The sequence below is a fragment of the Heterostelium album genome (assembly GCF_000004825.1).
Source record: "Heterostelium album PN500 unplaced genomic scaffold PPL_scaffold5, whole genome shotgun sequence".
NCBI classification, from domain to species: domain Eukaryota; phylum Evosea; class Eumycetozoa; order Acytosteliales; family Acytosteliaceae; genus Heterostelium; species Heterostelium album.
This window is the reverse complement of record NW_008805067.1, coordinates 464,113-480,649: the sequence shown is the minus strand read 5'-3', so window position 1 is coordinate 480,649 and position 16,537 is coordinate 464,113. Positions and strand designations below refer to the sequence as shown.

Genomic DNA, 16,537 nt, shown 5'->3' with positions numbered 1-16,537 from the left:
ATTTTAATTTATCTGACTAATTTATGTAAATAAACCAAATATAATTATTTTTAATATATTGTACACATCATATATATAATTATTTATTATTATTATTATTATTATAATAGTTTGTTTTGAACAAAGCACTTCCAATTCCACTCTTATTTGATATACAACTACTCAAAGACACTATTTAATTGAAATAATAATATTAATTTATATTATTTTTATAGTTTATTTATATTTATATATATTTATAGAGAGATTTTCATATTTTGGAATCTTGTTTTTATAGATATTACAGATATTTTGGTTAGTGTTGTTTGGATTTCTAGAATCATAAAAGTTATTGTTATTTTATACTTTTTAAAATAATGATTGAATCAGTTGAAGATAATAAAATAAATGGTCATAGTAATAATAATATTAAAATAGTTGTTGAACAAGAACAACAACAACAAGAAGTACCAAAGCTAATAGTAGAAACACCGAATCACAACAATGTAAAATTACATCCAAATGAATCTTTGAACATCGCAAATTTGGAGACTCAACAAGAAAAGTTACAAAATATTGAAAATCACAAAAATGATAATGCTATTAGTGAACAGAGTAATAATAATGAAATTATAGATTCAAACAATGATGATCTAAATACTTCAGCAAAGAATATAGAGTAATAATCACAATCAACAAACTTATCACTCATTCATTAAATATACTTACATTGCTTTCTATCATTTTACCATCAACAATTATAATCTATTTTAGTACAACTAAATCATTTACTCTAGGTGGTAATAGCAAAGCATATAGAGATGGTAATCTAATTGAACATTTCATAGTGGTTGGTTTATCTGCTGATTCACCTATTGGTCCAAACGATAAGGTTTCACACGATGCCAAAATATTATATTCATATCCACCTGAAAGAGTGTATGTTATTAGATGTTTGTTTTAGTTATTTTGTTTTAACAATCGTTGTTGTTTTCGATTTATAGTTGTGATGAACAGGTAATTGGATTTTGTTTTCCAGATGGTATTAAACTGTTGCAGGTATCTAGGAGAAGTTCATTGACAGAGATTCATGCAGTGTTGTTCAAGTCGTTATCACAGTTGGAGGGATCCGATACGAGTTTTATGTTTTTGATTACGGGTGGTGAGCATCTTTTATATGTCGCTTGTGTTCTCAATACGGAGCCAATCGACCAGCTGCCTTGTTTCTTTAATCACGACGGCATTCCACCGGTATCTAGCAAATCTTCATCGCCACCACTCGACCCAAGAAAACAATACGCACAATCCAACAACATCTGTATATTCGCACCACGTTGCTACTGTGTCATCTCTCGATTCCCTTTCTTTAAAGCACACTTTGACTTTATCTATTCGATTCTCGGAAAGGAGCGACTCAATCGTATCAATTCGATTCTCGAGAAGCCACCGGTTGCCATCAACCACAACAAGTCGCTGACAATGTCGTCGGCCAACGACCTAAATCGACTGGCAGCATCGCATAGCAATGCCAATGGTAATGGCCTGGCTATGAACGGTGGTGGTGGTGGCGGTGGTGGTGGTCCGCTCACCAAGAGTTTGATGCGCAAGCCGCTGCCTCCACTGCCAGCACATGTCTCACAAACAAACACACTCAACCTCTCTGGTAACTCACCGTACATGGTGTCGCCAAGCGATTCTCCACTCTTTGGATCGGAGACGACTTCTCTTATATCGAAGCATTCCAGTAGTAATAATTTGTCGGCCAGCAGCAGCTATAACAACAACAGCAACAACTTACATATCAACGGCGACAATAGTAAGTTGTCAAAGTCCGTAGGACATAGCAGATCTCATTCCACACCCATTTCAAATTTAGCAAACATTCAAAAGATTCGTCAACAGCAACTGCAGCAACAGCATCAACATCAACTACCGACATCGGCCAATGGCTTCTATCAACCCTCGTCATCGCAGTCGCCTGGAACCATCACAGATGAAGCGCTCTCTGCCATTCAGGAATCACTCAGCATATCGAATGATGACTACGATGATCTCGATCAGATGACCGACTTTACATCCTCGTCTAATAGCGTAGACTTTTCAGCGGATTCATCACCGACCACTGCCAACCTGCAGTTTGACGACTTGACCAATTCAAGCTCAACACCAACAGCAACCACCCTCAACGTTCAGAAGCTGGCAAATGGCGAGCTCAACAGCACAAACACTCCTATCATCACCAAAGTAGACGCAATTAAACAGAAAGTAAACTTTATCGATAGCACACTCGATGGCGGTAACATACAGTTTGGCAACAGAGTAAGAACCACACTGAACACTGCCACCACTGACTTTACCATCTCGGCAGACTCACCAATCTCTGTTAGCCCGGTGCCACCCACTGCAATATCCAATCATTCACCAACTGACCGACAAGACAAATTGCAGCAATCAACAACAGCCGCTGGCGGCGAAGACGGTGACAACACATCTAATAATGTATCGCCAAAGATCAAACCACTTCCAAAAGTACCGACACAACAGCCAGTCAGTGTCACACCAATCTCACCCACAATGATATCCGAGCCAATTTCGCCAATCCTCACACCCACAATCACCAACATCAACAGCAACACAAAACCATTGGCTTTGGAGGAGATTGAAATCATCAAGTACTACTGTGGCTTGAGAGTACCTCGCGAAGATAAGAAACTCGAGGTACATCCACCAGGCGAGCAAAACACACTCACATACGAAGCTGGCGATGACAACTATCAAATTGAAAATTGGTGTCTAGGTGGACTAATGAGAACACTCTCCTTAAAGACAATCATGATGACACTCACCTGTATACTTTTAGAGAAATTCATTATTGTCACTTCAAGAAATATAGGTTTAATTTCAAATACGATGTATGTTAATATTATTATTATTATACAACAACTTGGCAATAGATTAATAACCAATATTGTTTATTTAGATTTTCATTTATACCACTTTTGAAACCATATGTTTATCAAGGCGCATTTATACCAATTTTACCACAATCTACATTAGATGTTCTTCACTGTCCAAGTATGTATAAAAATATTGGAGTATAATTAATAATTAGATAAGTTTTATTAACGTTATGATTTTTGATTGAATATTCTAGTACCATATGTAATTGGAATAACTAAAGTACCTACAGATATGCCAGAGATCATCGATAACTGTTATATATTGGATGTTGATGAGAATCGATTAATAATAGGAAAGAAATGTCAAAACCTACCACGCTTACCACTTGAAGAGCGATTGGAATTCTCACTTAGACAGTTCCACAATCAACTTTGGAAAGACACTGGTAGAAAATACTCTCTAGACTATCCATTCAAAATAATTCAAAACGATTTCAAATATATTCACAAGTTTTCGAATGAATTAACTGTAACTATCAACATCATCATCATCAATTTCATCAAATCTTATTCTAAAATACTAATTTCGATTCATCTACAGCTTTATCACCGATTTATTATTGATAGTATCGCTTTTTATATCGATTGGAATCCAAACTTTGATTTTGGTAACAAAGAAATGAAAGAAAAGCTATTAAAGATAATTTCACCAACTCATTATCAATTTATAGACCAATTTTTAGTAAGTCATAAACTAAATAGTTATTTTGTGAAACAACAAAAGTGTATAACTAACATTAATTATTATTATTCAAGAATTCTCAACTTTTCACATCACATACAGAATTATTATTTGGAATTAAAAATAGTATATGTAATTCAAAAGATATAATTTTAAATCCATATAAATCCAATAAATTATAAAATTATCATAATTTTTTTGGAAAATAAATAATTTTTAATTATTAAAGCTAATAATTCTATAGAATTATTTATATTTGCATTCAAAGATTAATTTAGGTTACCAATGATTATTTGTGTGTGTGTGTGTGACAGGCGATGATTTTGTGTTGATGCAAATTTAAATTCATTGGAATACTAAATTTTTGAAAGTGGTAACCTTTTTATGGAACTATTAATTTTTTTTTGGTAGTTTGTAATTAGAAATAAGAACTTTCAAGTAGGTTGTAATCAAAAAGAATAGAATCTATGGTGCACCAACATTATATAGGTATAGATTTTTTCAAATCTTAAAAAGTAATTAAATTATTTATATGTAGGTTTGTTTAAATTTTTCTTTTTTTTTTTTTTTCAATCCTCCATAAACCCGACTATTTATTCCTATCTGATTTCTTTAGCTATTCAATACTAAATAAATTCATTTTTAGTTTCACTGAAAGTACCAACAAAACCAACTTCAAAAACACCCACCTCTAACTTTCTATTGAATATGTTATTTCTATCAAACAAATAAATAATAGAAAAACAAAAAAAAAAAAAAAAAAATTTATTGAGTTGGTTTGGTTTGCAAAGGTAAAAAACTAGCCAACCTGATTCTAACAGGTAAAATGCCAACAGGAGTGGTGTTCATTCTGCAGAATCAGTTCAACAAGTAGGTTGCTGAGTTTAGATTATTATAAATCAAACAAACAATATTGACACATCAACACAAACATTTATAATAGCTTTCCTTCTACTCACTCCACCTGCAAAGTAGAAAAAAATATACTTATACTTATTATCTTTTTTTTAATTTAATTAAATTTTATTTCTTCTAATTTAATTTTTTTAATTCTTTATCTTTTTTGTTTTTTTTTTTTTTTTTGGTTGTCTGTCGATTGTATTCTTATTATTAGACCAGTGAATCCATTTTCATCAATTCGATACTATATTAGCTATTAGATTATCTTTTGAAAAACAACAACAAAAATCAACAACTACTACAACAAATAGTAAGTAATAATTGCTATTCTTATATTTTATTCATTGTTTCAAAACAATTAGTGTTTTTGTCATGTCATTGGTATTAACAATCTATTATATAAATATTAAATTATCCTTTTTAATTTTAATTGTTTAATTAATTAATAGTATATCAAATTTTCATTAAAGAATGAGTCTATCACCACATAGTACTCATACAACAACAAATTCCAATTCAATTCCTTTTATGGCTGTTTTTGACCAAAATTTAAATGTTGTTAGTCATTTGAACAATAATAATAATAATATGAATAATGGACAACTCCATTTGTCATCATCGTCTACATCCAGTTCTTCTTCTTCACCCTCATTAGATGATAGTCAGAGTCTGAACCAACACCAGCACAATATTTTGACAAATAATAATATAATTGATAATTCAACAACCACTATAAATAATAATAATCATTTGAATAGAACATTACAAAACCAATCGGCTTTAAAGAGTAAAACATCATGTGAAGAATTGAATAAATTCCATAGACCATGTCAACGAAGAGGGAGATGTCCCTTCCATCAAAATGCCAAAGGAGAATCGAAAAACAACCATTCTGTTCCTTTATCATCGAGTGACACCACTATTCCAATAACAAAAACCAACAAATCAAAAACTCAACAACATCCACCAACCAGTCCAATCAAATCGACAAGACCCAATGTAAATAATACATATCATCCATATCAGAATTTTGTAAATCACCATCACCCCAACTCTACACTTAGCAGTAGTCTCTGTGAAATCCCAACCAATATGCCTATGAACTACAGTAGCGACAATGAGGTAAATATCAAAAACCACAAATACTTTCTTAAAGCGAATGAAGTTGCTTATGTAAGTTCAAATGCATTCTTTTTCTAAAATTTAAACAGATTTATCTAACATTTTATTTTATTGTTTTGTTTTTTTTTCAAGATATATTATAAAAAGAGGATTTCTGAAGGAAAAAACAAGTGTCACGGAATGGAAAATAATGGATTCCCAGATCTCCATGCCTCAACAACAACAATGGAGAATTATCAACCACAATCTACATTATCATTTCAACAACATCAACAACAATATTTAATACCTCCGCAGTTTGTGAATCAATATTATCCATTCTTTCACCATCAACAGCAACAACAACAGCAGCAACTTCAACAACAACAACAAAATATACTTGCCACTCATCCATTCTATCAACATCAACAAACAACTACTGTCAATAATACCAATATTATAGCAAATCATCATCATCAATTTCTTCAAGGTTCCCAGTCGGTGTCCAATGGTGATTTACATTTTCATATGCCTCCATACCTGAACAATATGAGTAATGGAAATAGTAGTAACACCAGTACCAACAACAACAACATCAACAACCACACCAACAACAACAACAACTCTCAAAGTGATCACCCTAATGAACACTCATTCAACTCTCCCAACAGTGATCATCAATACAACAATGATAACAACAACAACAATAATAGCCAAAATAATAATAGCAACAACAACAATCTTGAAGGATTAGAAACATCAAACGAAGATATTAATGATTTATTAAATAATAATAGTCAATAAAATACATAACGTCATACATTCTTGTTATCATCAATAATACCTTTTTAAATAAATTCATTTCTTTACTATTATATCTAAATATTTATTATTATCAATTTTATTATTATAATTAATTATTAACTATTATTATTATTATTATTACTATTATTATTATTATTATTGAATTGGTTGTTCCTATTATGTACTACCAAAATAAAAAGACATTACCTGAACTGTGAAATTAATATTTAGGATTACCGCCGGTACAAATAATGTGAACAATGCCAGAATAGGGTATAGGAATACTTTTGTATTTTTTAAAAATGGTAATGCTATTTATATATATATATAAATCAATGTGATTCGTTAATATTAATCTTTTATCATTTACACATTATTTATATCTATCATATCTAATATAAACATACCATTGTATCCAAGAAAAGTTATATAATAATAGTATACAAATGCCAAAAAAAACATTGAATTGGAGAAAATGGTTGCTACTAACTTTGTAGACATAAATACTGGTAACAAGAAGAACTGTAGCAACATTGAACATTTTTAATATGTTAATTTAAGAATATAATGATGATCATAGATTATTACTACTTACATGAATAACATATAAAATGATGAATAAAGGAAAGAATGAATTACAATGAATATCGAAAGCATATAGCCATTCAACTTTTTGATCGACACTATGATGATGTGCAGACTCTCGGAGGAAATGATTGGATATCCACCAACCTGCAGTGGCAACTACCAAACCAACTGTAATAAAGTCAAAAAATACTGCCCAAAACATAGTTCTACACAAGAGTAGATTTAAATTTTGTATTAGATTTCAATGTTATCAACTATTAATCTTTGTTAAACAACAACAACAACAACTTACTTTATAATATGTAATATAGATAGATAGTGAAATGCAATTGCATAGGACATCGACGCTATAGACATAAAGAATACTAATATAACAACGAATGCAGGATCATCACGTGCCCATTGATTCTTTGTCTCTGTTTATATATATATATATATATATAGATTGTTATAAAAATGAATATTTATACAATGTTGATTATTATAATAATAGTATGGTGTCTACCTACGTTTATGCCAAGAAGTATTTCTATATACACGAGCGGGATTGAAACATAGATAAAACATAATCCAAAATGTATATTCTATATCCATTTGAGGATAGTGAAATATCCTCCTAAAATACTCTGGTACTATACGTTTATATCGTACGGAATCGCCATGCAGCGATGTAGAGGTACGTGTTACTCCTCCCAACATATTTCTATTACTCTATAAAACCAAATCAAACTAATATTGTTGTTTTTTTATTTACTATATTGTTTACTTTCAACTTTATTTATCTATATCTATAATATCTCTGTAAATAGTTCGTTTTTTTATTTATAAATATTCTAAAAATTGAAGAAGAATGATAATTTAAATTAAAAAGATAATAATGATAGGGTTTGCAATTCACGCAAAAAAAAAAAAAAACAAAAAAAAAATTTGAGGTGCCACATCAACTGTTTTTTTCTTTAAAGAACTTTGTAAGTCAAACTTTACTTAGAGTGTTCTATAGTATTTAATATAGAAAAGCAATGTCTGAAGATACAGCAACAACAACAACTACTTCTTCTTCTTCTAACACTTCTACTACTACTACTAATACAAATGTTTATCAAAATGGAATGAATGGTACACATCATAGTAGTAGTAGTAATACAAATACTAATAATAGCAATAATATATCAACAAACAATCATGTAAATAATAATAATAATAGCAATAATAACAATAATAATAGCAATGTAAATAGTAATAATAATAATAATAATAACTTAAATCCATTTGAATTATTAATGAAATTAAATGGTAATCTTGAAGTGTTTATACAATCTCTAATATCGAGTAATGAAGCAAAAGAAAAAACATACTCTGAAGGTAAATAATAAAAAATCATTTATAATTAAACTAAAATGATATTTATTAATTATATTGATTGATTTATAGTTATTGAGGTCAATATCGAAAATCTACTTGGATCTATAGGTGATTTAGATGGCTATCTTAAATCAATACAATCGAAATATAATCAAAAGAAAGATTTAGATGTTAAACAGGTAAATTACTACTATTATTATTATTATTACTATTATTAATATTAAGTGTAATGTTTATGAAAAACTGACTTTTTTTTTTTTTTTTTAATTAAAAATGATAATGATTATTAGGAGATATTTAGAGTAAAGAAAGAGATTGAATCAAAAGACATGCTAATAGAGAAATATAAGAACAAAGTGAAGGAATGGAAGTCACATTTCGAACCTATCTACAGAGAACAATATGAAACACTGAATTCATCGGGTCAGGTATTCAGTTCATCCAGTGATATTCCATTCTCACCGATGCAAACACCAATACCAAACACACCATCGATTCTATCATCACTCTCACAAAGAACACCACCCGCTTTCAATTTACCAGGTTCCTCTTTCCTATAATCATAAGCTTAGCATACCACATTTACAAGCAAATCAAGTATACAATATTAATTATATATATATATATATATATATATATATATATATATATATATATAATATAGCTATACAATAATTCAACCTATGAAATCAATCAAACAATCAAACTAAACATAATATTTAATAATAATAATAATAAGTATTGATTGATATAATCATATAATAAGATAAATAAGAATTGTCAAAATTTTAATTAGGCATAATTGTCTTCACTCAAACTTGCTCGCCCCACCATATTAATTTAAAAATAATAAATAAAGAGTGAAATTAATCACATGAATAGAATAGTCTACTTCGCAAATGAAAATAAAGATAATAATAAACTATTTCAAAAACAAAAAAGAATCTTATAAAAGTTTAACTTAATTACTGTTGATATTGTCTTGATCTAACTAACCACCATTCCGGGTAAGACTGTTTGCTGATCTACTGATAACAAAGATAAAAGTGAATTTGACCAGCAAAGTTGAATTAACTTAAGACTTTTAAAACGATTGATATTAAAATAAAATTAAAGGAAAATAAAAACAATTTCCCACACTTTTTTTTTTTTTTTTTTTTTTTTTTGTTCTCAAAATTTTGGAAAAAACGATGTGGTAAAAAATAAAAATAATATGAAATGTTGTTTCTATCAACGAAATCAGACAAACCACCAACCAATACAATCAATAAATCAATTCTCACACACAATTTTTTATTTATTATCCAAACAAAAGAATCATATCAATTATTTTCCTTTCGTTTTACATCATACAAAAGAGCACAAACAGAGTATTTGATTTCAATCAAAAAAAAAAAAAAAAAATAAACAAAATTAAAAAGGCGGTCTATTCATTAAAATAATAAAATATTGAATTAATTAAAAATCAATCATCTGACAACAAACAACAGCAACAATTATAATACTATTAGTATTAATAAAAATAACAATAAATTAATCAATCAACTATATATTATTTCAAATTGTCAAATAATATTTTTACATTGTGAGATAAAGCACAAAGCACAAATAATAGAGAAATAGATAAATAAACAAGAAGTGTGTTTTGTTTTGTTTTTGTTTTTGTTTGCTCGAGATAGATAGTTAGTTAGTGTGTTTTTTATTTAATATTTATATTTATTTTTTGACATATTGTTAGTTTCTTATTATTATATTTTAAATAATTACTTTAGAATATTCAATTATAATAAAAAAATATTATTTTGAATGAAGAACAAAATAAATTTATATTGTAATATTTAAAAAAAAAAAAACAAATAATTATTTAGTGTATATTTTCATATAATTTTTGTAGTTTATAAAGATTTTAGTTTTTTTTTAGTTTTTTTCATTTAAACGAGTTAGTTATCTTTGATATTTTTGTTTTACATTGTATAAATATATATATCAATCAATCAATCAATCATATTTTATATCAGAGTTATCATTATAATATCAAAATCAAACATAAGTAATCAAGATTATCAGAAATAGAATTAGAAAATAGAAAAATAGAGATCAAAAAAAGAGAGAGAGAGAGAGAGAGAAGACTATAGTTTATATTTTGTAATTTGGTAAAATGTGGTCGTATCGTGGCGCCAAGTTCATATTCAAAAAGATATTTGGACAATATTTTCAATATGAACTTGAAAAAGACCAATTCGATATCGGCTTCAAGAATGGAACTATCAACCTTTCCAATCTAGAGCTGAACGTGCGTCGTATCAATGCTGATCTCACCAACTCGCCACTGGCACTCGCATCTGGATTCCTTGGAAACATCCACACCAAAGTACCATACACATCACTCTGGGATAAACCAAGCGAGTTCATCGTATCTGACTTGGAATTATCATTAGTATCATATGATAGTAAGTAATAATAATAATAGCAACGAAAACAATCATTACAGACTATGAGATATTCATACCAATATTAATACTATACTTAACTAAACTTAACTTAACACTACAAAGATTATGAGAATATAGTTATTGATAAATTGAATGATTTAGAATATCAACAAGCAGCAGCTAGTAATACTGGTGGTGATTATCAACAACAGCAACACTCTGAGAATGTCGAGCATCAATACTATTCCGATGAGGATGAAGAAGTCGATAGGATGATACAGACTAGAAATGAGAGTATGGGTGGTTTGGAGTTGTTGGCAGAGATGATAAAGAAGTTGGTGGATAAAGTGTCGGCCAGGATCAACAATTGTTCGATCTCCATAACACATTTCGATCGTAAGCGAAACAAATCGATTACTATGATGTTGCTGATAGAGTCACTGGAGTATACAGATGATAAACAAGCTGCTACTGCTGCTACCGAACAACAACAACAACAGCAGCAGCAACAACCAACTTCACCACGTCAAACACAACAGCAACAGCAAGAAGATAAAAACTCATACTTTTACAAGATGATTAAATTAGCGAATTTCTCGATTAAAGTTGCCGAGACCGATGGAAATCTATTGCTTTCCGATCAATTTTACACCAGTTCCATATTGAACTGCATTCAATCCTCTTTATTTCAAACCATTTTCACCAATAGAAAAGATAGTAAAGATCTAGATTCAACCAACGACATCATCAATCTAAAGATAAAAAGAACCGAAAAGAATATAAATCTACCTCTTTTTTCAGTGGAGTGTAACTTTCGTGATTGGACCATATTATTATCACCAATACAACTGTTATTATTAAAGAACTTTTTAAAGATATTCAATAGCAACAACAACAATAGTAGTAGTATCAGTAATAATAATAATAGTAGTAGTAGTAGTAGTAGTAGTATAGATAAAAGTAATATAGATTCAAGCTTAGCAACTTCAAATATACCAATAATAACAACTAATACTACAACAACAGCTACAACATCACTGAGGTCTGGTTCACCAATGAAATCACCACCAACACCAATCAATAATAATAATAATAATAGAAATAATAATAATAGTGGTAGTGGTAACTCACCATTAGATCAACAATCAACAACAATTAATCAAAACAACAACAACAACAATAACAATAGCAATCGATTTTCAATTCAATTCAAGTGGTCGAGACTACGGCTATTCCTCTTCCACAATGAACACTGTAATATAAATGCATTTCTTCAACAACACTTTCAACACCAACCATATAAAATCAACTTCTTCCTACTTCATGTACAAGACTTTATACTTCAATACAGCCAATCTGCATTGTCAAAGCAAATCAATCTTAACATCACGAAATTCAACCTCTTCCAACATGTCATACAATCACCACAGGAATCTAAATTTGAAACAAACGATATCAATATGATAAATCCAAAGTATGTTGTTAAAATCACACTCAAATAATTATAATAATCTTTATTAACTAACGAACAACTTATATATATATATTTTATTTAAAATCAATCAAGTTTATATTCAATCATTCAATTTAATGATAATAGTAGTATAGCTCAAGAGAAATCGAGTCCTTACGATATTTCAGTTAGAATTCAATTTATATATCAGGCTGGCAAGCAATCATTCGATAGAGATATCAGTTTGCAGATGAAGGATCTAAGTGTTTACTTTTATCCATATCTGCTGGTGAGTGGACAGTCGTTGATGGATGAGATGAACGAGCAATTCAAGCGAGTGAATGGTCCAGGTGCTTTAGGTGATCTGGAGTTGAAAGAGAAGAAGAAATCAGATAATTCCAGTCCGATCATCAGATCATCTCAGAGCTACGAGAATATTCTTACAGAGTTGAAGAACACTCGATTTACAATCGATGGAAATGAACGATCATCACAATACAACTACTCCAACAGCAACAACAGCAACAACAATAACAACTATAATGAAGATGATGAATCAGACTCTTTAGAATCTACATCCACTCAACTACATATCAACTCTTCACTCATCAAAGTTATCATTAAATTCCCATCATCTTTAGAATTAGATAAGAACAATTCATTTGAAATGTAAGTAGTGAATAATAACACAAATTTGATAAACAGAATATTTAAAGTTAATAACTTTATTGCTGTTTATATAGTCAAAAACTTAGATCAGAAATTGTATCGATTTCAGCGAACAATGTAAAGATTGTTGCCAATCTGATCAAGGATATAAAGGATGTTAAATGGTTTATCGATTTCGATGATATTCATGCTAATCTGATAAATGAGATGAACGATACGATTAGATTCCTAGAGATATCTACGAAGGATCAGAATACGCATCATGGTGTCATTCCATTGGAGATTACCATTCGTGGTAGTGTCTCTGCCTATTCGAACTATGATGTCGATTTAAATTCACCACCTATCAGATCGCCTCTTACCGTTGGATCAAGTAATATCAATAGTAGCAGCAACAGGTTGAACTTGAACTTGAACTATCAGTCATTAGCATCGGAACCAATGATATCTACACCATCGTCTTCACCATCACATAGATCACAACAATCATTATCATCATCATCATCACCGTCATCGTCATCATCGTCACCATCATCACGCGCCAGTTCACAGTCATCATCTCCATCATCAACGTTCTCCACAGACAGACCTTTCAATCCATTCAACAACGTTAAAGAACGGCACAAAGGACCATTCTCTAGTTTCGTTTCTACCTCCGAAGGTATTTTCGATGATGATTGGCTTGGTGAAGCTGAACAAGATGAAATGAGTTCATTTAGACATTCATCAATTGAATCATCTGTAAGTAACATTAATATTACAGATCAACGCTACTATAAAACTAACACTGTTACTTTATCTTTCTAGAAATATGTATTCAATGTAGTTTTACCAATATTGAAATTTGAAATTAAAAAAGATGAACTCAATTTATTGGTTAATTTGTTTACATCTTTGACAGAGTTTGTTGATAATCATAATACAAAGAAGAATCAACAACAACAACAACAATTAGATGTCAATAACCAACCACAATTTGCAGAACAACTACCACCACCTTTATCACATTCAAATACTAAATCACTAAAGAATGTCAGTCTTTTATCAGTTTTGCTCATAGTCAACAAAGGACATTGTATATTGACGGAAAACGAATGTAGTGGGACACCTTTATCATCTTCATCATCCTCGATCAACAGTAACAGTAGTAGCAATACCAACAATAGCAATAGTAGTTCCGTTGGCTCTTCATCTTTATCGTCATCATCTGCAACCACCACCGCCGCTACCACCATACAGAATACCTATTTCAAATATTGGATTGAATTTGAACGATTTGAGATGTTCAATGTTAGTCAGTACTTTGGTCGTGATATCACCTTTATCAATTGTTCATTCTCGCAGTTGGAGTTGAAGGAAGCGGATCTTTCACTGCCGTCGCCATCGAACCAACCGAGATCCATCATCTCAAAGACATTGTCATCGTCGAACAAGTTGATTCCAAGTCAATCACTGAGTGCAGTGATATCGATCAACAACGATGACTCTGACTTTTTGGACGGTGCAATCGATGGCAAGGTGATATCACTTCAATTCAAAGGAATAACAATCGAGCATAAGATTAACAATTCTTGGTTTACAAGACTGCCTGATTTCTTTACATTCCCAACAGACCAACATCAACATCAACAACAACAACATCCACCGACAGTATCATCAAATTCACCAAAGATCAAACAACAAACGAAATCAGCAACAGCAGCAACTTCAGAGAATCATGTAAAGACATTCTTAAACTTTATCGATAGTTCTGTTTATTTCATTCCATCTTCGAACCTTTCGTCTGCTGCCATCTTTTTCTTTGCTGATACCAAGATCAAGTTGACCGACTCGAAAAAGATTAGTTGTAACGGTCAGAATAGCAATATTTTTGTGATTGACGATGTTCTCAATCTAAGAGAGTCATCTCCAACGACATCGTCACACTCATCTGTTTACAACTACTGGAAGTATCTTGGATTCGAACCATCGGTATACTTGGATTATTTTGAATTTGAAATATTAAGAGATCAACATAATTATCCAAAGTTTTCAGTATGTAGAATACAATATACCGAAAATATATTATTATTATTATCCAATTATATTCTTTATTAACCAACTATTATAATAGTTAAAGTTCAATCATAATAATTTACAGATTAGTGCATGTGCAGATTCATTCTTTGTGGTGAATGAAATCATTAGTAATCTACTTGGTTTGGATATTCCATATGCAGAGGTTGCAGATTTGATTATCACTCAGGGAATTGCACCGGATTTGAAAGAGAATATCGATATATTGATAAATGAAGATACTTTTAAATCGAACCAAGTCAATGGCTTGGGTGGAATCGTTGGTTCCTATGGAAGTCTTTCGAATTTAGATACGTCTTCGTTCAACAATGCAACTATTTCATCGTCACCGATTGTCAGTGCATCGCCACAAGTAGTATTGAATAGCGGTGGTGCTTCATTCTCAAATACACCCAGTTTGGATTTCGAGGATTTCGAAGATGATCCCGCTAGTTTTGCCGATCTCTCTGACGACGAAGGTACTTTCTACGAATACCATTCGCCGCCTGCCGACGTAACATCCAACACCTCCAACAAATTGAGTGATAGTACCACTTCACTTGAGGATCAGACTGCAGAGTTGACAAGTCTTGCCGACACTTCTTCACAGACATCGTTGGGTGGTGCCGGAATTGGTGGTGGTGGCAACAGCGGAAGTGGTGGAATCGCACCGATTCTTGGAAGTGTAATGATCGAAGATTATGACCACGAGAAGCTGGAGAGTTTCCAATCGAATAACCAGCATACTCTGGTCAATGAATATGTTTCAATGGACGATCAACTATATTATATGGATTTAGAACAATTCTCAGATCCTTTGGATAGCAATGATGTTCAGAAAACTAGTAATTATATTGGTGGTGGTGGTGGAATGAATACTCACGGTAGTCATAGTAGACAGCCATCTTCATCATCGATATCGATGACAACAACAACAACATCAACATCACGTGATGGACCGACCATTCATTGGTTGGATCCAAGATATACGAATATCGATATCATTGAAAACTATATATCTACGCCCGGAGAAGATCCAGAGGATACAAACCTACCATCAAATTATCCCAAATCACAGGAACGATTCTTGTTCAGCAAGATGAACATATCACTAAAGATCTATAAAGGTTCCGACTGGGACAAGTCCAACGGTAACAAATCAACTAGAGATCCCAACTCTTATGTCGAATTCATTTTCTCTGGATTCAATCTTCGTATTGATAAATTCGATGAAAATGAAAAGGTTGCAAAATTATTAACATTCAACCTTTGTGATTTTACTGTAAGTGAAATAGGTTTATTATTAAGTATAGACTTTTTAAATATATTGAACTAATGTGATAATTTATTTTATCAATTTAGATTATTGATCATATACCTAGTTCACTTTGGAATAAGTTCCTTTGTTCCGATACGAATGTCACTAGATATCAACAGTCACCAATGTTCAAGATCCACTTGGAAACGGTGCGACCCGATCTCAATAGACCGTTGTTACAGGAGAACAAGTTGAAAGTGTTGATACTCCCGTTGTGCTTCAATATCGATCAAG

General features: G+C 31.1%; 4 protein-coding genes across 4 annotated transcripts; 3 read left to right on the top strand and 1 right to left on the bottom strand.

Moving 5' to 3' along the window:
• Window positions 1-356: 356 nt before the first annotated feature.
• On the top strand, window positions 357-6,426 carry PPL_05232 (DENN domain-containing protein; the record flags this gene model as incomplete). Its single annotated transcript, XM_020576125.1, has 10 exons — window positions 357-658; window positions 754-918; window positions 984-2,891; window positions 2,960-3,054; window positions 3,134-3,621; window positions 3,696-3,753; window positions 4,395-4,491; window positions 4,782-4,835; window positions 4,992-5,694; window positions 5,791-6,426. The coding sequence occupies 10 exons, from the start codon at window positions 357-359 to the stop codon at window positions 6,424-6,426; spliced, it is 4,506 nt and encodes a 1,501-aa protein (XP_020434114.1).
• A 220-nt stretch (window positions 6,427-6,646) lies between these two features.
• Window positions 6,647-7,713, bottom strand: PPL_05231 (unc-50 family protein; the record flags this gene model as incomplete). Its single annotated transcript, XM_020576124.1, has 5 exons — window positions 6,647-6,737; window positions 6,917-6,948; window positions 7,022-7,220; window positions 7,307-7,430; window positions 7,524-7,713. The coding sequence occupies 5 exons, from the start codon at window positions 7,711-7,713 to the stop codon at window positions 6,647-6,649; spliced, it is 636 nt and encodes a 211-aa protein (XP_020434113.1).
• A 320-nt stretch (window positions 7,714-8,033) lies between these two features.
• med28 (putative mediator complex subunit 28) lies at window positions 8,034-8,936 on the top strand (the record flags this gene model as incomplete). Its single annotated transcript, XM_020576123.1, has 3 exons — window positions 8,034-8,376; window positions 8,446-8,555; window positions 8,667-8,936. The coding sequence occupies 3 exons, from the start codon at window positions 8,034-8,036 to the stop codon at window positions 8,934-8,936; spliced, it is 723 nt and encodes a 240-aa protein (XP_020434112.1).
• A 1,598-nt stretch (window positions 8,937-10,534) lies between these two features.
• On the top strand, window positions 10,535-16,307 carry PPL_05229 (uncharacterized protein; the record flags this gene model as incomplete). The annotated part of the gene is made up of 7 exons (XM_020576122.1): window positions 10,535-10,826; window positions 10,947-12,282; window positions 12,409-12,930; window positions 13,005-13,671; window positions 13,738-14,964; window positions 15,044-16,267; window positions 16,299-16,307. 7 exons carry the CDS (start codon window positions 10,535-10,537, stop codon window positions 16,305-16,307), a joined length of 5,277 nt encoding a protein of 1,758 aa, XP_020434111.1.
• Window positions 16,308-16,537: the final 230 nt, after the last annotated feature.